Source organism: Heliconius melpomene, chromosome 6 (genome assembly GCF_056956725.1).
Source record: "Heliconius melpomene rosina isolate 202511_hmr_F chromosome 6, ASM5695672v1, whole genome shotgun sequence".
Classification (NCBI taxonomy): domain Eukaryota; kingdom Metazoa; phylum Arthropoda; class Insecta; order Lepidoptera; family Nymphalidae; genus Heliconius; species Heliconius melpomene.
The window spans coordinates 4,258,042-4,273,663 of NC_140394.1; the positions used below are offsets into that span (position 1 = coordinate 4,258,042).

At 33.7% G+C, this 15,622-nt stretch overlaps 2 protein-coding genes across 2 annotated transcripts; both read right to left on the minus strand.

Annotated features, from left to right (window-relative positions):
- Positions 1-3,986: 3,986 nt before the first annotated feature.
- On the minus strand, positions 3,987-10,754 carry LOC146538154 (pyruvate kinase-like). The gene is made up of 9 exons (XM_085187026.1): positions 10,638-10,754; positions 10,021-10,153; positions 9,427-9,650; positions 8,788-9,117; positions 7,714-7,860; positions 6,786-6,887; positions 5,721-5,966; positions 4,784-5,006; positions 3,987-4,228 (listed from the first exon to the last, which is right to left on the minus strand). The coding sequence occupies exons 1-9, from the start codon at positions 10,674-10,676 to the stop codon at positions 4,041-4,043; spliced, it is 1,632 nt and encodes a 543-aa protein (XP_085043152.1). The 5' UTR covers positions 10,677-10,754; the 3' UTR covers positions 3,987-4,040.
- Positions 10,755-12,221: 1,467 nt separating this feature from the next.
- On the minus strand, positions 12,222-15,077 carry LOC146538155 (pyruvate kinase-like). Its single transcript, XM_085187024.1, has 5 exons — positions 15,011-15,077; positions 14,620-14,846; positions 14,110-14,355; positions 12,723-12,965; positions 12,222-12,470 (listed from the first exon to the last, which is right to left on the minus strand). Exons 1-5 carry the CDS (start codon positions 15,075-15,077, stop codon positions 12,222-12,224), a joined length of 1,032 nt encoding a protein of 343 aa, XP_085043150.1.
- Between the last annotated feature and the right edge of the window lie 545 nt (positions 15,078-15,622).

Here is a 15,622-nt window from a genome sequence, read left to right on the forward strand (position 1 = left end):
GGTATTGAGGCAAGCGTAGCGTAGAGTTATGCTACTCCAGAGTATCTACAAAATTCGGCGCACAGTGGTGTCTAAACCCTAGGCTCCTTCTACCTACCCTGCTACATGCGTGATACAGCGTAAAGCTGGAAAAAAAGAAACAAACGTAATACAAAGATAAATTACGCTGAATATCTTCATTTTCTCTTTTCCCACTCACAATATTTCCTTCCCAGTGGCCATGTTTTGGTCTAACTTCGAGCGGGAATGATGTCACTTTATGAATATTACTGTTTTAAAATTAGTCGAGTGTGTATTCAGAGTGAAATTTTCCTTTGTTCCTTGTTCTGTAAGCCATTTTATAAACGTTTGCTAGCAGTGCAGGGGCTACGAATGAAATTGCTAGACTGGACGCGTAATTATTATATTTAACGTCTTACGTAATTGTGTTTCTTTTATATTTTTATGGCTTTTTTGATTTGGTTTACAAGATAAGGCTGAAGTGAAATATCAGGTAAATAACTTTCGATAAAAAATTATCGAGAGTTGTCAATTGCTTTAAAACAAGTTTCTTTTATAAAAATAGAAGGAATGTATTCTTTTTTTTTCAGCTACATGCTGTATACCACAGGTAGACAGAGGGAGCCTAGATAAGACGCTCCGTTGCCCACTTTCCACCGAATTTTGGAAGCATCGCAGTGGCGATATTCAACACGCTTTGCCCCGACATCAGTACAAAGGAATGAAAAAAATGTTTAATTTCCTCGAGTGGGAATCAAACCTACAACCTATCTTTTGCCCCTGCGCCACGACTGCCCACATATCACGATACTATGAATGTACCTACTCATATTACGTATATTATTTTAATCCCAATTCACAATTTAAATTTAAATGTTATCCATGACCGTTCCTCTGTCAGATGCAGACGAATTTCATAAATAATAAATTTTCTCTTACGTGAGCCAGAGCAGGAAATAATCTATGTAGTCTATCAAGATTAAGCATCTGCGAGATCGTATCATTAAATTGCAATATGCAGGTATTTTAAAGCGATTTACAAAATACTTCAAGTGTATTTTTACTATTAGATATACATTTACTATTACTATTACACACTATTAGTAAAAAAACGAAAAAGAAGTATAATCTACTAAGATAATCGACAAAATCAGCAAAAAATAGAACTGTAATCAAATTTTAATTCAACTTAACTTACAAACTCTTTATTAGAGAAAGTATAAAAGAAAATTAATAACCAAAATTTTAAAATTCGACAAAAGTACTAACTTCCTCGGATTTCATGTAAATAGGTCAGAAGCAAGGCAAAGTTGAAAATTGACCTGAATCACGAAGTAAATTGATTAGCCCTTTGAAAGCGAGGCGACGATGTGGACTCCGCTGTGATGGGGATGGGAGATTTGATCGAACAAACTTTGTATATGTAAGTGCTAATGGATGACCATGAAGAAAAACTTACCCATATGGTGTTTCCCCTTTTTTTTAGTTATATTAATTAGTTCGAAATAGTATAATGGAAGACCACGTTCTAAGTTTTTCTTAAAGCGTATTATTAGATGTTTTATTAAATTAAAAAAATTGAGGCCCTCGTGGCTCAGGGGCACTCGCATGTGATTATAAGCGCCACGGTTGTGAGTTCGATTCCCACTTGGGGGAATGAATTATTGTTTTATTTTTATTTTCATTTCTTCGCTCTGGTATCAAGGTAAAGCGTTGTTGAGTTCTCCATTCTCCATTCGCCACTCTACACGCAATACCTCAAAAATTCGGTGGAATGAGGAGAACGGAAGATCTTAATATTAGTCCCATCTACCCTGCTATAGGCGGGATACAGCGTGAAGCTGACAAAAATGCCAATAGTATCACGTAGAACTAAATAATATAATAAAAAAAAAAAAACTCAAGAAAGAAATGAACGAGAAATTGAAAAAGGCATATCATGTCAAAAGGGTGACTAGCTTTATTTGGTACTCAAAAATTCAACAAAGCTACCTCTATTTCAGATGCGACAATAAGAAAACTTTTAGAATTCCACTTTCCACTAGGCAGCCCCATTCACGCCGTAGCACTGCAGCACGGTAACTGGTGTAATTGCATCCGTTCGAGCCGATTTGTTCCTGCAGACTGCATCTCACCTTTGTCGCAAAATACGTGCATTATGATAACTTTCACTTTTTATTGAGGATTAGTAGATAGTCGAAAGTTATTAATTTGAATGCTTAAGTGTGTGTAGGTATTGTTGTGGAAATATTTGTAATAAGGCAAATGCCTCGAGAATTCGGCAGAAAGTGGAGAACGGAGTGTCTTTTCACTAGGTTCCCTCTGGCTACCCGGCTCTGTGCGGGATACAGCGTGATACGGTTATTAAAATTACAATAAAAAAAATATATTAATTTAACAAATCCAGACAAAACCGAAAAAAGCTGATATAGAAATAATAATAAAATTATGTAAATAAAAATAACATTACAAATTCGAGCTTGCCTTGCCACTTAAGAATTCTTAAAGTTTCATCTTGTCAAAAGTAAAATTCTAATATAAATTCCTAGAACAATTTTGACGTAGGTAGATGCAAAACATGAGCAAAGAGAATTTCTAAGCAAAGCCTTAAATCGTCTATCGTATGGAGCCGCAATGGCGACGCGATACCTTTTGGCGCGGGCCGGCGCGGCGGTCGCTTATGGCGCACGGCAATACCCAGCCACTGACATACAGGTGAGGAGAAAAACATTTGTTATATTATTATTTATATAATATTATAAATTATAAACAAAAGGTATGCCAATAGGATCTGGCAATGGAAATTGGGTAGGTTGATTTTGAATTAATTTTTTTTTCATTTCCTTTCGCTACCCACTTTCCACCAATTTTTCACCGTAAAAATGAAGATAACAGATATTTCATTTTCTCGAGTGATAACCAAACTCACGACCTGTCGCGTAAACAGTCACACGCTAGAGACCCTGCGCCACTACCGGCCTCTACTAACTGAAACTTTAGCATTTTTAATTTCATTTTTAGTTGTTTTATGTTTTTAAGCAAATTGCAAAGAAAACAGGTACATATCTTAAAAAAATAATAATAAGCTAAGAAAATAATGCAGTAATTTTAAACTAATAAATACAGCATATAAATAACATAGATAAACATATTGGATCTGGCAGTATGTGTTTAGTGTGAAGGCGAGGTTACATAAATTCAATTTGAACACCTCAGAGAGCTCTGCAAATTGCCTCGTCGACCAGTAAGCAGAGTTAACCCTTTGACGCAGATCGTCATTCCGTCACCCAGCCATTTCGTGACGTGGTTTCGATTCGCATTATATGAATTCAGTTCGGAAAGTATAATATAATCAGCTTCAAGTCGTATCCCGCTCACAGTAAGTTAGGCAGAGGAAACGTAGTATTACACTACGTTTAACATTTTCTGCCAAATTCTGGATGCATTGCGTGTTGAGTTTCAGAATTCAACGCCGCGCTTTGTCTTGACACCAGAGTGAAGAAATAAAGATATTTAATATTTAATTTCTCCGAGTGGGCATCGAACCCACAACTAGTCGCGTTTACAGTTCCCTGCGCCACGGCAGGTCTCAAAAATAATTTAATTTATATGATACAATAAGTATCTAGGTCAGAGAGCATCGTTGTGGATTAAGATTAAAATTTTTGAAGAGTTCAGTAGATCTATAACGTAATCCTTAGTTTCTTCCAACTAAAAGTCATTCCTTCATTAACTATTCCAATTTGGATTTAATGTTATATACCTTTTAGAATTAAAATTTGTTATATACTTACCCAGTACACAGAAGATGAAAAAAATTATAGATGTTTAAAAAAATGTTTGTATGAGTGTAAATGGGTATTAATAAGATTTTAAGTAAATATCATAGAAAAGCAAAAAATATTATTCGTATAAAATAAAAAGTAATATTTTATAAACAAACATTTAAAAATAATTATAACAATTAATTAATATGTACTATTAATATATGTAATATAAAAATAATAGTAATAATAAATAATATTAATTAATATATAAAACTACATGTTGGCAGTGTCGGGGTTGGCGTAGATAATTCTCATAGTGTTCGTATATCCGGATCCCTGTCTCCAACCGGAAACTATTATAATGGGATCTCCGATTCTTATAAATCCTTGCTCCATTGCCCACTTGGTGCAAAAATTAATTCGGTTTTCTAGATCCGTCTGCCAATCCATGGCTGGTTCGGCTGTGAAAAATAGAACAAAAATCGGTGAATCGGTTGGAAAAAAATCGGCGGAAAGTGAGGAACAGAGTGTCTTAACTCTAGGTTCCTTCTGTCTGCCCTGCTGTATGCGGGTTACAATGTGATGCTTATTTGATGTGATATATTATAGTGTCTAGTGCACAAATAAATATTTTATCAAAACAGTATACACTTGTATAGATGTTGTGACTGTAACAAAGGTTATGACTGTAAACGCGATGGCTGTAGGTTTATTTCTCTCTCGGGGAATGAAATATTTAATATTTTCATTTCGTCACTCTGGTAACGAAACAAAGCACGGCGTTGAGTTCTGCCACTCAACATGGAATCTCTCTGGAATTTGTAAAACTAATATTGCAGTTGATGTATCGAACAATATTTTTTTTTATGAAAGTTCTATCAATATGTTTATTATTTATGATTACCTAGGCGTGGTACCTAGTGACAAATTTCTCCGCAATCTTTTCATACACTTTATTTATAATTTAACACAAGAAAACTAGCATCCTACTTGTATTATATAACTTATCTACCCACATTCATAAATTAAAGGGATGATCCCTCTCCACAAATGTATCTGGCGGGCGATCACCGGGTATCTAGTTAGTGCAATGATAGGGCACCGGGGTCTGTATTGGGCTATGATTTGGGCTGACTTCCCTGACGTAGTGATTACGACTATAGCCGCGGCTAAACATCGATGCGCCGCCATTGTCGCGGCCACGCCTGTCGCGGTTGTTTGGTCACATGGCAAAGGTGTCTGTAATATATAGTAAAACTAGTGGATCCGAGCGCGGCTACGCCCGCTTGAACTATACGAATAATTATTAAATATATTTATGAAATTATTTTCAGTTTTCAATAGAGAGATGCGTTAAGCAAGCTCATTTTGGGTGACGTTTTCTAACAACAAACTTTGCAAATCGTTGCTTAGCAACGGCGGTTGTTATAAACATGGCGGAATAAATTGCATGTCAAATTAATAAGTATTTTAATATATTGATATATATCGAAAATATTACAAATATGAGAATAAAAAGTATCCTATGTTCATCCCGGGACCCTCAAGTATCTCTATATAAGTATTTTATCACAATTAAATTAGCGGTTTGGCCCTCGTTGCGTAGAAGACAGACAGACAGACAGACAGAGTTACTTTCGAATTTATAATATAGGTATGGATTAAATAAGAATTATCATCAAGAGGTCAGTATTGGCACAAGGGCACAAGCGTGTGACTGTGAACGTGACAGGCTGTGGGTTCGATTCCCATTTGAGAAATTGAAATATTTATTATTTTTCTTTTTATTTAATATCATTTCTTCGCTCTGGTGTCGAGTCAAGGCGCGGCGTTCATTCCGTCACTCAAAGCACAATTCGACTAGGCTCCCTCTGCCTACTGTAGCAGGGTATATCCCTGAAGCTAAAAAAAATATTATCAAATACATATAAAAAAATAATAAATTAATATTACCCTATCAATGAAGTCATAAAATGCTTGCTTGGTCCATATACAAGATTCCGCTTCTTTACACGTAGACGCTAAGCAAGCGATAGTGGCGACAGGATATGAACCCACAGCAGTGTTCGCTGTGAGGACGAGGGCGTCTGCGCCATCGAGGACACAATTTGCTACATCTAGTATCTCAGATCTGAGCGGTATTTCATTGGTACGCATGTTACTTAGTAGCTGAGCGCCCACGCATACAGGTACATTTGCCTAAAATCGTAAACTAGATTAATTTACAGAGGAAATAATGATTTTTTTTAAACATTTTTAATGCTGGTTCTTAGGAAAGATAAACAGTTTTTAGAGAACTTATAAAAAATGATCTTAGCGGGATTTGAGCCCGCGTCTCTTGGTAACCGTCCAAGCGCTCTAACCACTAAGAAAGTACAACTTTCTTAGTGGTTAGAGCGTTTATCGTTAAGAAAAAATTATACGTTTTTTTTTTAAAATGAATGTACACAGTTACCATACGACAAAAAATATATTTTGAGATATTATTTGCAATTTACTTCACTAGTTCTTAAATGCAGTTATTTCTTATTCATAATTTTGATGGTAAATATAAAATCAATTAAATAATCCAACACGTATGTATAAATCCAACTTTCTTTCGTAAATATTCCGAAAGGAATGTTTTCTTTTCAATTTAATGGTACCGTGCACAACACAAAAGGAATAAATAAAAAAAATACCTACACAAGCTAGTCTAGTTGTCTTAAATTTTATATTTACAATTTCAACGTCCAAAGTAAAAATTGAAAATATGAAAGATTCTTGTAACTGCAAATACCTATGAGACTGTATTCAGATATTCCGCGGGGACTTTTCGTATCTTATGTACACAGGTACCGGCTTCAGTAACGAGCGTTGCGGCTACGAGTCGTCTTTATAGATTTTTTTATTTAAAAATACACTGCTACTCTCGTAATATGCTTATTTTTTTGGCAATAAGAAAAAAATACAGTACCAATAGTATAAACTAAAAATGTATTTTTTTATATGAAAAGATTTTTTGATACATTTTTTTACCTTATTTGCTCTTGCGATCATATTCTTTTGAGCTATAACGATTTTTTTGGGTGTTATATCTGATGCTAGCTCCTGGCGTGTTAACATAATGCCATTAACTACCTGGAAATTGAAATAAAAATTAATTAGTGACTCTAAGAAATGAGATTTTAATCATTAAAAGAGAAAAATAAATTGTCGCATCCTATTATTTGAATAATATTGAATAGTGAGTTTAGCGTCACGGTATATCAAGCACGTAGCAGGGTACCCAGAGGGAACCCTGGCCGAGTTTCTGAGACTTTTCATACTCAATGTATGGAATTCAACGCCGTGTTGTCCGTGGTTGCTAGAACGAAGTAATGTAAATTATTAAATATTTCATTTCCCCGAGGGGGCCGAACCCACAACTGTCGCGTGAAATTATACATAAAATTACCTAAGCGTTATGTAAGACAAGGCGTTGTTTGTATAGAAATATGTTCATACACATGTATTTTATTAAAGAAGATTTAATATATTTTTTTTATATTTTAAATATCTTCCATACTTTTTTATTACATTGAAATGCAGAGTATAAGATACAAGTAATCTTTTTTTTTATAATATTAATATAGCGTTCTTTTAGCGCTCGTTGTAAGGTACTAAAAATATATTTAAGACCGAAATTGTGTTCTGTTGAACTTTGACCTCATATATTTAACACTCGTGCTTTATTAAAAAACAAAGGAATAATAAAGACTGATTTATTTTCAATAAAGTCAGATTAAACATATTCTTATTTTTGTCTTCATTATTATTTTTTTAAAAACTATGAAAATATTAGAAATAGTGAAATTTCACACAAATAATTATTTCTACGGATTTTAAGTACGCATTTTCTTACCTAATACTATCAAAATCACAGGTAGATATATGAAAGAAAACAATAATAGAACATAGCACTCACCGATAGAATGTCATCGAAGTTTCGAAAACCTTCGATAGTTTGTATGTTGGCGACAATAGCCATTTTCTTTCCTTTCTCTCCCATTAAGTGCCTCAGCTCGATAATAGCATTAGCCGAGTTTACGTACGGCGGGACAAGAATGTCCAACTGAAAAGAACTGACACTTTATTACATTAACTAATTTTTTTTTGCGCAAGTTCCTCTCGTTTCTGTAATTACGAAATGTTGAGCTTTTAGAAGAATTACGAAAGTTAAATGTGAAAATATTAATTAATTTTGGGTTTCGGGCTTCCATTTTAATGATAAATAAGTTATAAAAATTAATAACTGAAATGTGGTTAACGACGTTGCTGTCTGTTTATGATATTTGTAATTATTTTTATATATAGATTTATGCTTTTTTATTTGTATTCATGCATTTTTATCGTACTTGGTAGGGAATGAGACTCTCTAGGGTCTCTAGAAGTTATTCCAATGTTTAATTTTCTTCTATTTGAAAGGATTGCGTGTTAATTGTAAACGAATTAGGCCTTGTTACTGTTAATGCGTCTACTTATAGGTTTATAAAATATAAATTACTAGCGGACACGCGCAGCTTCGCTTGCTTATTTGCACCCTTAGGGGTGAATTGTAATAAACCATGAAACACGTGTTCAATGAAATATTTTTAAAAATCTAAATTTTAAATTTTATAAGAATCGGTGCCGATTTAATTTTTTTTCCATACAAACTTTCAACCCCTGTTTCACCCCTTTAGGGTTAACATTTTCAAAATCCCTTCTTAGTGGATGTCCAGATTACGAAAGTAAACATCTGTCCAAATTTCACGTTTCAGTCGTAACCGCTGTGCGTGCGTCTTACCTCAGTCAGTGAGGACAAGTCCTTTTATATATATATAGATTACATACAAGCATATAAATAGATTATAAATCATTTATTACATTTGAGGTCAAGACACGGTCTCAAATTAGGTGAGGCGAAAAGTGGAGAGTATAGCGTCTTGAGTTACCTTCTCTCTGGTTATTCTGCTCTACATAATAAAGTGTGAGAGTGAGAAAAAATAAATTACGATACCTGATTTTGAATAGCCATAGTTATAAACTCTTTGTCATACTCAGAATAATTAGGCATATCGAAATTAACAGTGGGGACGAAAACGTCTTTGAACGATCCCAAGAAACCGCCTATCTCAACCCTGCACGTGACTGTCGTCGAGGATATCATCTCAACTTTGAGTTGTATAGTGTCATTGTCGAGCAGAACCATGTTTCCCTTGTTCATCTGTTCAGCGAAGTGCATGAAGTCGACGTATACGGTGTACGGCGAACACCTGTCTTTATAGGTTTCGTCTGTCGTTAAACGGACCACCTCCCCAGCGACCAGTTCCACCGTTCCATTGTACATCTGTAAGTGGAATGGGTTGTGTTGAACGATATTTAACTACGTTTGTGTCTCGTATTCCATAAGGCTGTCGGCCATAAAGTTTAAACATATTAATTAGGCTGACTGAATTAATGTATTTAATTCTAGTTTTATGTCTAAGTTAGGCTTCAAATAAAAATCAGAACAGCTTCACGTTGTTTCCCGCACACAGCAGGGTAGGCAAAGGGAACCTAGTGTTAAGGTACTCCGTTTCCGATTTCCCGCAGAATTTTCATTTAAATTATATTGAGCATAGAAGATTTTTTTTATGATATAAAAAAACGTGCTTACATCAGAAATGCATCCTGTTCTGATTTTCTTTCCTTTTAACATTCCTGCTATGGCTAAGGGGTAATTTTTTTCAACTTTCATGCTGTAGTTTTTAGCAGCTTGTCGAAGCATTTTAATCGTTTCTATGTGCTCTTCTTGGGTACCGAAAGAAAAGTTCAATAAAGCTATATTCATGCCAGCTGACATCATCTCTTCCATTATGTCGATGTTATATGTTGATTTACCTTAAAACATATTGCAGCTTATTAAGTCTTATAATCGACGTTGTCTCTATAATGAATACCAAAAATTAGGTTTATGCTACAGAGTGGGTAGAGGGAACCTAGTGATAAGATTTTTTCGAGGCATTGTGTGTTGATTGGAGGGACTCAAAGCCGTGCTTTTGCCTTGGTGCCAGAGCGAAGTACTGAAAGTGTTAATATTTCTTTTTATTTCTCTCCTCCTTTTCAATAGATAAATATTCAGTAAGTATTATATATATATACATATATATATATATATATATAAAATGTGTTTTTTCACGCTGCAATAAAGTAAGTGTCTTATCACTATATTACTTCTCTGAACTGAAAATTCAATTATAGAAATACCTACCTATAGACGCAATAATCCCAGTCAAGCGTTGACATGCTGCTGGCGCCTGGACGTCAAGCTGTAATACATGATCTAAATATGACCTTGCGTGGGCAGCGGCCATCTGTTGGCCAGGTAGGTCCATTGCATCGTACTATAAAATAAACTATATATAGTATGTATTTTTTCGAAAAAGTTGACTATTTTTAGAAATTATTATGGCGACTAGTAACACAGGCCTAGCTTAGTACAAGCGTCAGTCTCACATAATTGTAAGTTGTATTATATGTAGGTAGTAGTAGTATTTATCTGTAGGTAGATAAATGTAACTTTTTGTAAATTTGTATTTGTGTGAGAAATAAAGTTTATTATTATTATTATTATTATTAGGAATCCAAGCAAAACTAACCCCTTAAATCTAGTTTACTACTAGATGAGGACTACATGAGTAAAATTTGAGCTCATAGTTATTGTTTGATATTCGGACACGACCGAGTAAGGGAAATTTAAATTTAACTAAAATAAATAAAATAATACATTATTATTTTTTGTATGGCGATATGGTAATGCTTGTTGCAGATTGTCGAAATTATTAGATTATTAACATGAAAGTGTGTAAAATATCTTAAAAAAGTTACCTGGCTGAGTTTCGTATCATAGCTTGTAGGCCAAACCATAATAATTATTACAATATTCAATATAAATATATATCTAAACAAAGACAGTTAAAAAAATACCATTGACGTGACATTGTGGTGACGTTTGATGACTAGTAAGCAAGGAAGCAAAGAATAAAAAAAATCCAATAAGTTTTTTACATTTATTAATATTCGCACATTTGTTACATTAAGAAATCTATAATTATGTAAAATAAAAATAAAAAAAAACTAAAAGAATAACTAAACAAAAATAAATAAGTAGTAATGTTTATATTAATATTATAAAATAGTGAAAGTCCGTACGCAGTCTATGAGTATAATGAATTATCAAAATATTTTCTTTAAAGATCCAAGAAACAAAATGAGTGCTACTTTTGCTTGTATAATTAAATTATATTATTTGGTTATATAATACAAATTTAGTTATGCAAGGTATTGTTCTCAAGTAATATATAATAATTATTAATAAATAAATGATCGAGATTTCGCTCCTTCTTTCCAGTCTTCATCAGGGCATCTGGAAATTAAAAAGGGAAGAAATAAAAAAAGGAAAAAAAAAAAATATAATATATACCTACATAGAAATATAGGACAAACTTTTTAAAAACTTTTTAGGTGGCGGTAATGTACAATATTCCTACATCTATGACATCTAATTAAAAATAAGTAATGTATGCAAAGAGATATGAGCTTCTGTCTTATAAATTATATTATTATATAGAAACAATATAAATAAAGTTGAGGCCCGATGGCACAAGAGTGACTATAACGACGAATGTGGGTTCAATTTATTTCGGGGTAATAAAATATTTAATATTTCCAAAGCCACTTAACACGCAATCCCTCCAGAATTTGGCGAAACGTAAGTGTTTTAAAAAGAACACAAGTGTCTCAACACTAAGTTCTTCTGCCTACTCTGCCAGATACAGCGTGTACTGTGCGAGATACAGCGTGAATCTAAAAAATATAAGGATAAAGAAGTTACTCATTCTCTTTTATTTCTTTTAAAATCTGGCTCTAACTATGATATTAACATGAAAAAAAAATACAGTCGAATTTATAACCTCCTTTTCTTACAGAAGTCGGTTAATAAAATAATATACTAACTCAACCAAGTGCTTTTTGATAAGGCTGGTTTTCCATATATTAACCGTATCGCAAAAGGAGCTTGAATCGGTACCTCTTTGCAAAGTAATATAAGTGTCACCGTACACCAGCCAGCTCCTGTTCACCGCGTACTCCATCGCAAAGAAAATACGCTGTGATATATTTTCGTGCCAATCCTCAATTCGTTGCTCTAAAAAAAAATATTCTATTCAATTGCGTTGAATCTCTCCTTGGTAGGCAGAGGGAACCTGGGAACCTAATCTTAAGGTAATTTATCTAATAAAATACCTTCTTTTTCCACTTTCTGCTGAACTCTGGAGGTATTACGTGTTGAGTGGCGGAACTCATTTTGCCTCGTTAGCAGAGCGAATAAATTAAAATATCAAATACTTCATTTCCTCAAGGGGGAATTGAACCTGTCGCGTTTAGTCCTGTGGACTGGCCTCATACATCTATCTACATATAACAATTGCGTTTAATACCGTAATACATAAGAGGCATGATACTCCTATAAACATGAAGAAGACGCATGACCCTGAGGTCAGTGGTAACTGCAATGACGATGCAGCAAGGCCTCAAGCAGTGAAGGTATTTGATAGTTTTCCCGCTGACCGTCGGTACTATGATCAGTCGAGCGTTGCTTTGATTGGCGACACCAACGCAAGATACGGCTGCTGCATACGCTGCATTTACTGGTACTTGGATCTATTAACGAAAGCATACCATATAATATAATAAAAATTAAAAATTTCATTCACTATCATTGGAGGCCAGTCGTGGCGGTTGTGGATTCGTCGTTCTGATAACGCGAAGAGTGGAGAACGGAAGTGTCTAAATGGAAATGTAGGGTCGTAGAATAATTTCTTAGGTTTCCAGTGCAGCGTGAAGCTATTAAATCTTTATGTAAGCAAATATTGTTTCTAATCTAACCATGTTTAACAACAGATATCGATTCACCTTATTGACTAAACTTCTAAATCTCGTTTTACTTATCGTTAATGGTTCAATTGCATAGCATAGATCATTTATTCCTTTCAAAACATCAGATATAAGGTCAGTGTCGTAGCAATCTTTCAGTATTAATCCACCAACGCCATCTAAAATAGCATTCGTGACGTCCGATATTTCACAATCAGTGAATATTCCATTTTCGAGAGCCTTTTCGAACACTCCGCCGGATATGTAAAAAGGTTTGCCTGCCTGTAATGAAGTCCATTATATAAGAGTCAATTTTATTTTCAACATTTTTATTTACTTATACTTATATCCAACCTCTAAACATTTCCCTGCCATCCATTTCTGAATTTGTGGCATTCGTGTCTGTTTTGATGCTTCCATTTCGTACGGTAAATACTCTCTTGATAATATCAATCCGTCTGTCTCCTAGATTGTGAAAAGTAAGGGAAAATATCATGAAGCCATTATATATATATATGTATATGTTTAACTTCCGTTTTTACTAGCAGTCTCAGGCGGCTTCGCCCGCTTGAATGATATGAATATTTATAATTTTTTTTAGTTTAGGGAGTAAATTATAATAAACCGTGAAACGGGTGTTTCATGAAATATTTGTAAGAGTCTGAATGTCAATTTTTATGAAAATCGATCCCGATTTTTAAAGGCTTTTCCATACAAACTTTCAACCCCTATTTCAGCCTTTTAGGATTAAAATTTGTCAAAATCCTTTCTTAGTGGGTGTTCACATTGTGAAAATAAACATCTGTCCAAATTTCCCCTTTGCTACCACCAGCAGCTACGGCTGTGCGTGCGTCTTACCTTAGTCAGTGGGAACATCTCCTTTTATATATATAGAATATAGATATATATAAAATAAATATGACGTGATATTCATACAGATTAAATAGAACTGTCCGTGTGAACGTGATGGTTAGGAGTTCGATGTCATAAGGAATCCATAAAAACATATTAATTAAGGTAAGACAAAATGCAGCATTGAGATAGTAAAAATCGTCTTAGCCTACCGTGTCTTTTTGAATTAAAAAAAGAAAGAAAGTCCTACGCATACTTTTATAATTTCATCTATATGCCGAAGTCCTTCTTCAGTACATATGCCGCACATTAAAAATGGCCTCTTAACTATTAGTGCTCTTATAATTTTTTTTATTTTCCTCACTGTATCTGGATGTCGCACATAATTAATAACTATAGTGTCCAACTGTAATTAACAGCCCATAAGTGGAATATCAAATAAGTCTAGAATTTAAATAGTTTTAAATATTATTAAGACGTAATTATCTACCTGATATTCTAGAGCAAATTTAACAATTTCCATATCTTTTCTCGTTAACAACGGCCTTGAGTGTTTAACGTTTCGAGCACAAACGTTATTGAGATTAGTTAATATTCCACCTTTTATAACAAGACATTTTATAGATTTGTCGTCTAATGTTTCAATACATTTGACTATTATTTCATCAGCTGCTATCGATACTTCTGTTCCAGGCACAACGTCCATAACCAAAAATCGATTATCAACAAATATCATATTAGCGCCACATTTATTGAAGTAGTTTATATTGAATGTTAAAGTAATAATAGAATTTTTTATTATGGGAATCGACTTTTGATCCTGAAATGCAAATTTTTATATACTTTTATTACTCTTTACATAATAAAAGTATAGTATTTGAAAAGTTTTTCAAATATAGTTATTTGAAAACAATTATAGTTTGTGTTGAGGGAAACCGCGGTGTTAAGTTCCGCTGCGCAATACATAACGCCTTCAAAATTCAGCAGAAAGTGGGGAGCGAGGTGTCTTAACAATAGGTTCCCTCTGCCTACCATTTGTGGGGTACAGGCTGAAGCTGAAAAAAAAATAGATTGGTAAACGTACATTATCCAGTAATCCAGTTTTGACGATACAAGTCTTCAGTTCAATACAGGTTGCTATTGGCCAATCTTTGACGCTGTACTTAGCGCAGCAAGCCTTCACTGCTTTTTGTATTTTACCGAGGAGTCTTATTTTATCTCCTGTACTGCTGCTTGACAGTTTGAATTTCGCAACATTCATACCTGACTCTAGCATTTTCTGTATATCGACTTCACTTATTTTTAAATTCGCTAAAAAGCATAGACATTTATATTCAGTAATATATAAGTTATAAAAATGTAATAAAACGATCTATCTACAGAAGTGAAATGAACAGAAAAATATACAAAATAAGTTATGTTTTAATTACCTAAAGTCACAATAATTGGACATCTTCGGAACCTATTTGGCGTACCTTCCAAAATGTTAGGTTTGCTGATATCTGTGTCGACGTATCTTATTACTTCAGGTTTTTTCTCCATATTTAATTACGATATGAATATGTAGGTTACTAATTATACGTTTTAATGTATTTTAAAATAAAACACTATGTTTTTGTCATGAAATGACATTTTATATAAGCGCAGATAGTAATAAAAAAATATTCATAAATAATTTATAGCTGCAGTTAAAATTTTAAAAAAATACAGCCGGATTGATAACCGGATTGATTTCTTACAGAAGTCGGTTAAAAATGACACTTTTTTGACTGTCATTCACCCGGATTTTTTTTTGTATTCATTTAATTTATATTATATTTTATTGTTTAAATTAAAAAATATATAATAATCTTAACCAAAAATATAGGACAGGCTGGACTTTAGCTTTGATATGTTCGTGTAAATGTTGATTTGCGCACCAGACCATTCTGGGGTGGGTATGTGAATTTTTTTATAGCGTCAAAAAGGTTGTAGTAGGATGTATGTAATGTAACAGACTTCTTTAACAGTTATCTGGAATCCAAGCTACACTAGACAAATAGTCGGAATAGAAAAAAATACAGTTATAATTATAAAGCGAAAAATGT

What these genes read in the sequence shown, in the direction of transcription:
- LOC146538154 (XM_085187026.1), bottom strand. Translation starts at nt 10,676, where the DNA reads ATGGTTTGGCCTACAAGCTATGATACGAAACTCAGCCAG. An exon ending in GAACAGGATGCATTTCTGAT is followed by an intron (nt 9,118 to 9,426) that starts GTAAGCACGTTT and finishes TTCCACTTACAG; the next exon opens with ATGTACAATGGAACGGTGGA. An exon ending in ACTTCGATGACATTCTATCG is followed by an intron (nt 6,888 to 7,713) that starts GTGAGTGCTATG and finishes TTCAATTTCCAG; the next exon opens with GTAGTTAATGGCATTATGTT.
- LOC146538155 (XM_085187024.1), bottom strand. Translation starts at nt 15,077, where the DNA reads ATGGAGAAAAAACCTGAAGTAATAAGATACGTCGACACAGATATCAGC. An exon ending in AAACTGGATTACTGGATAAT is followed by an intron (nt 14,356 to 14,619) that starts GTACGTTTACCA and finishes TTTGCATTTCAG; the next exon opens with GATCAAAAGTCGATTCCCAT. An exon ending in TATTAACTAATCTCAATAAC is followed by an intron (nt 12,966 to 14,109) that starts GTTTGTGCTCGA and finishes ACTTCATTACAG; the next exon opens with GCAGGCAAACCTTTTTACAT.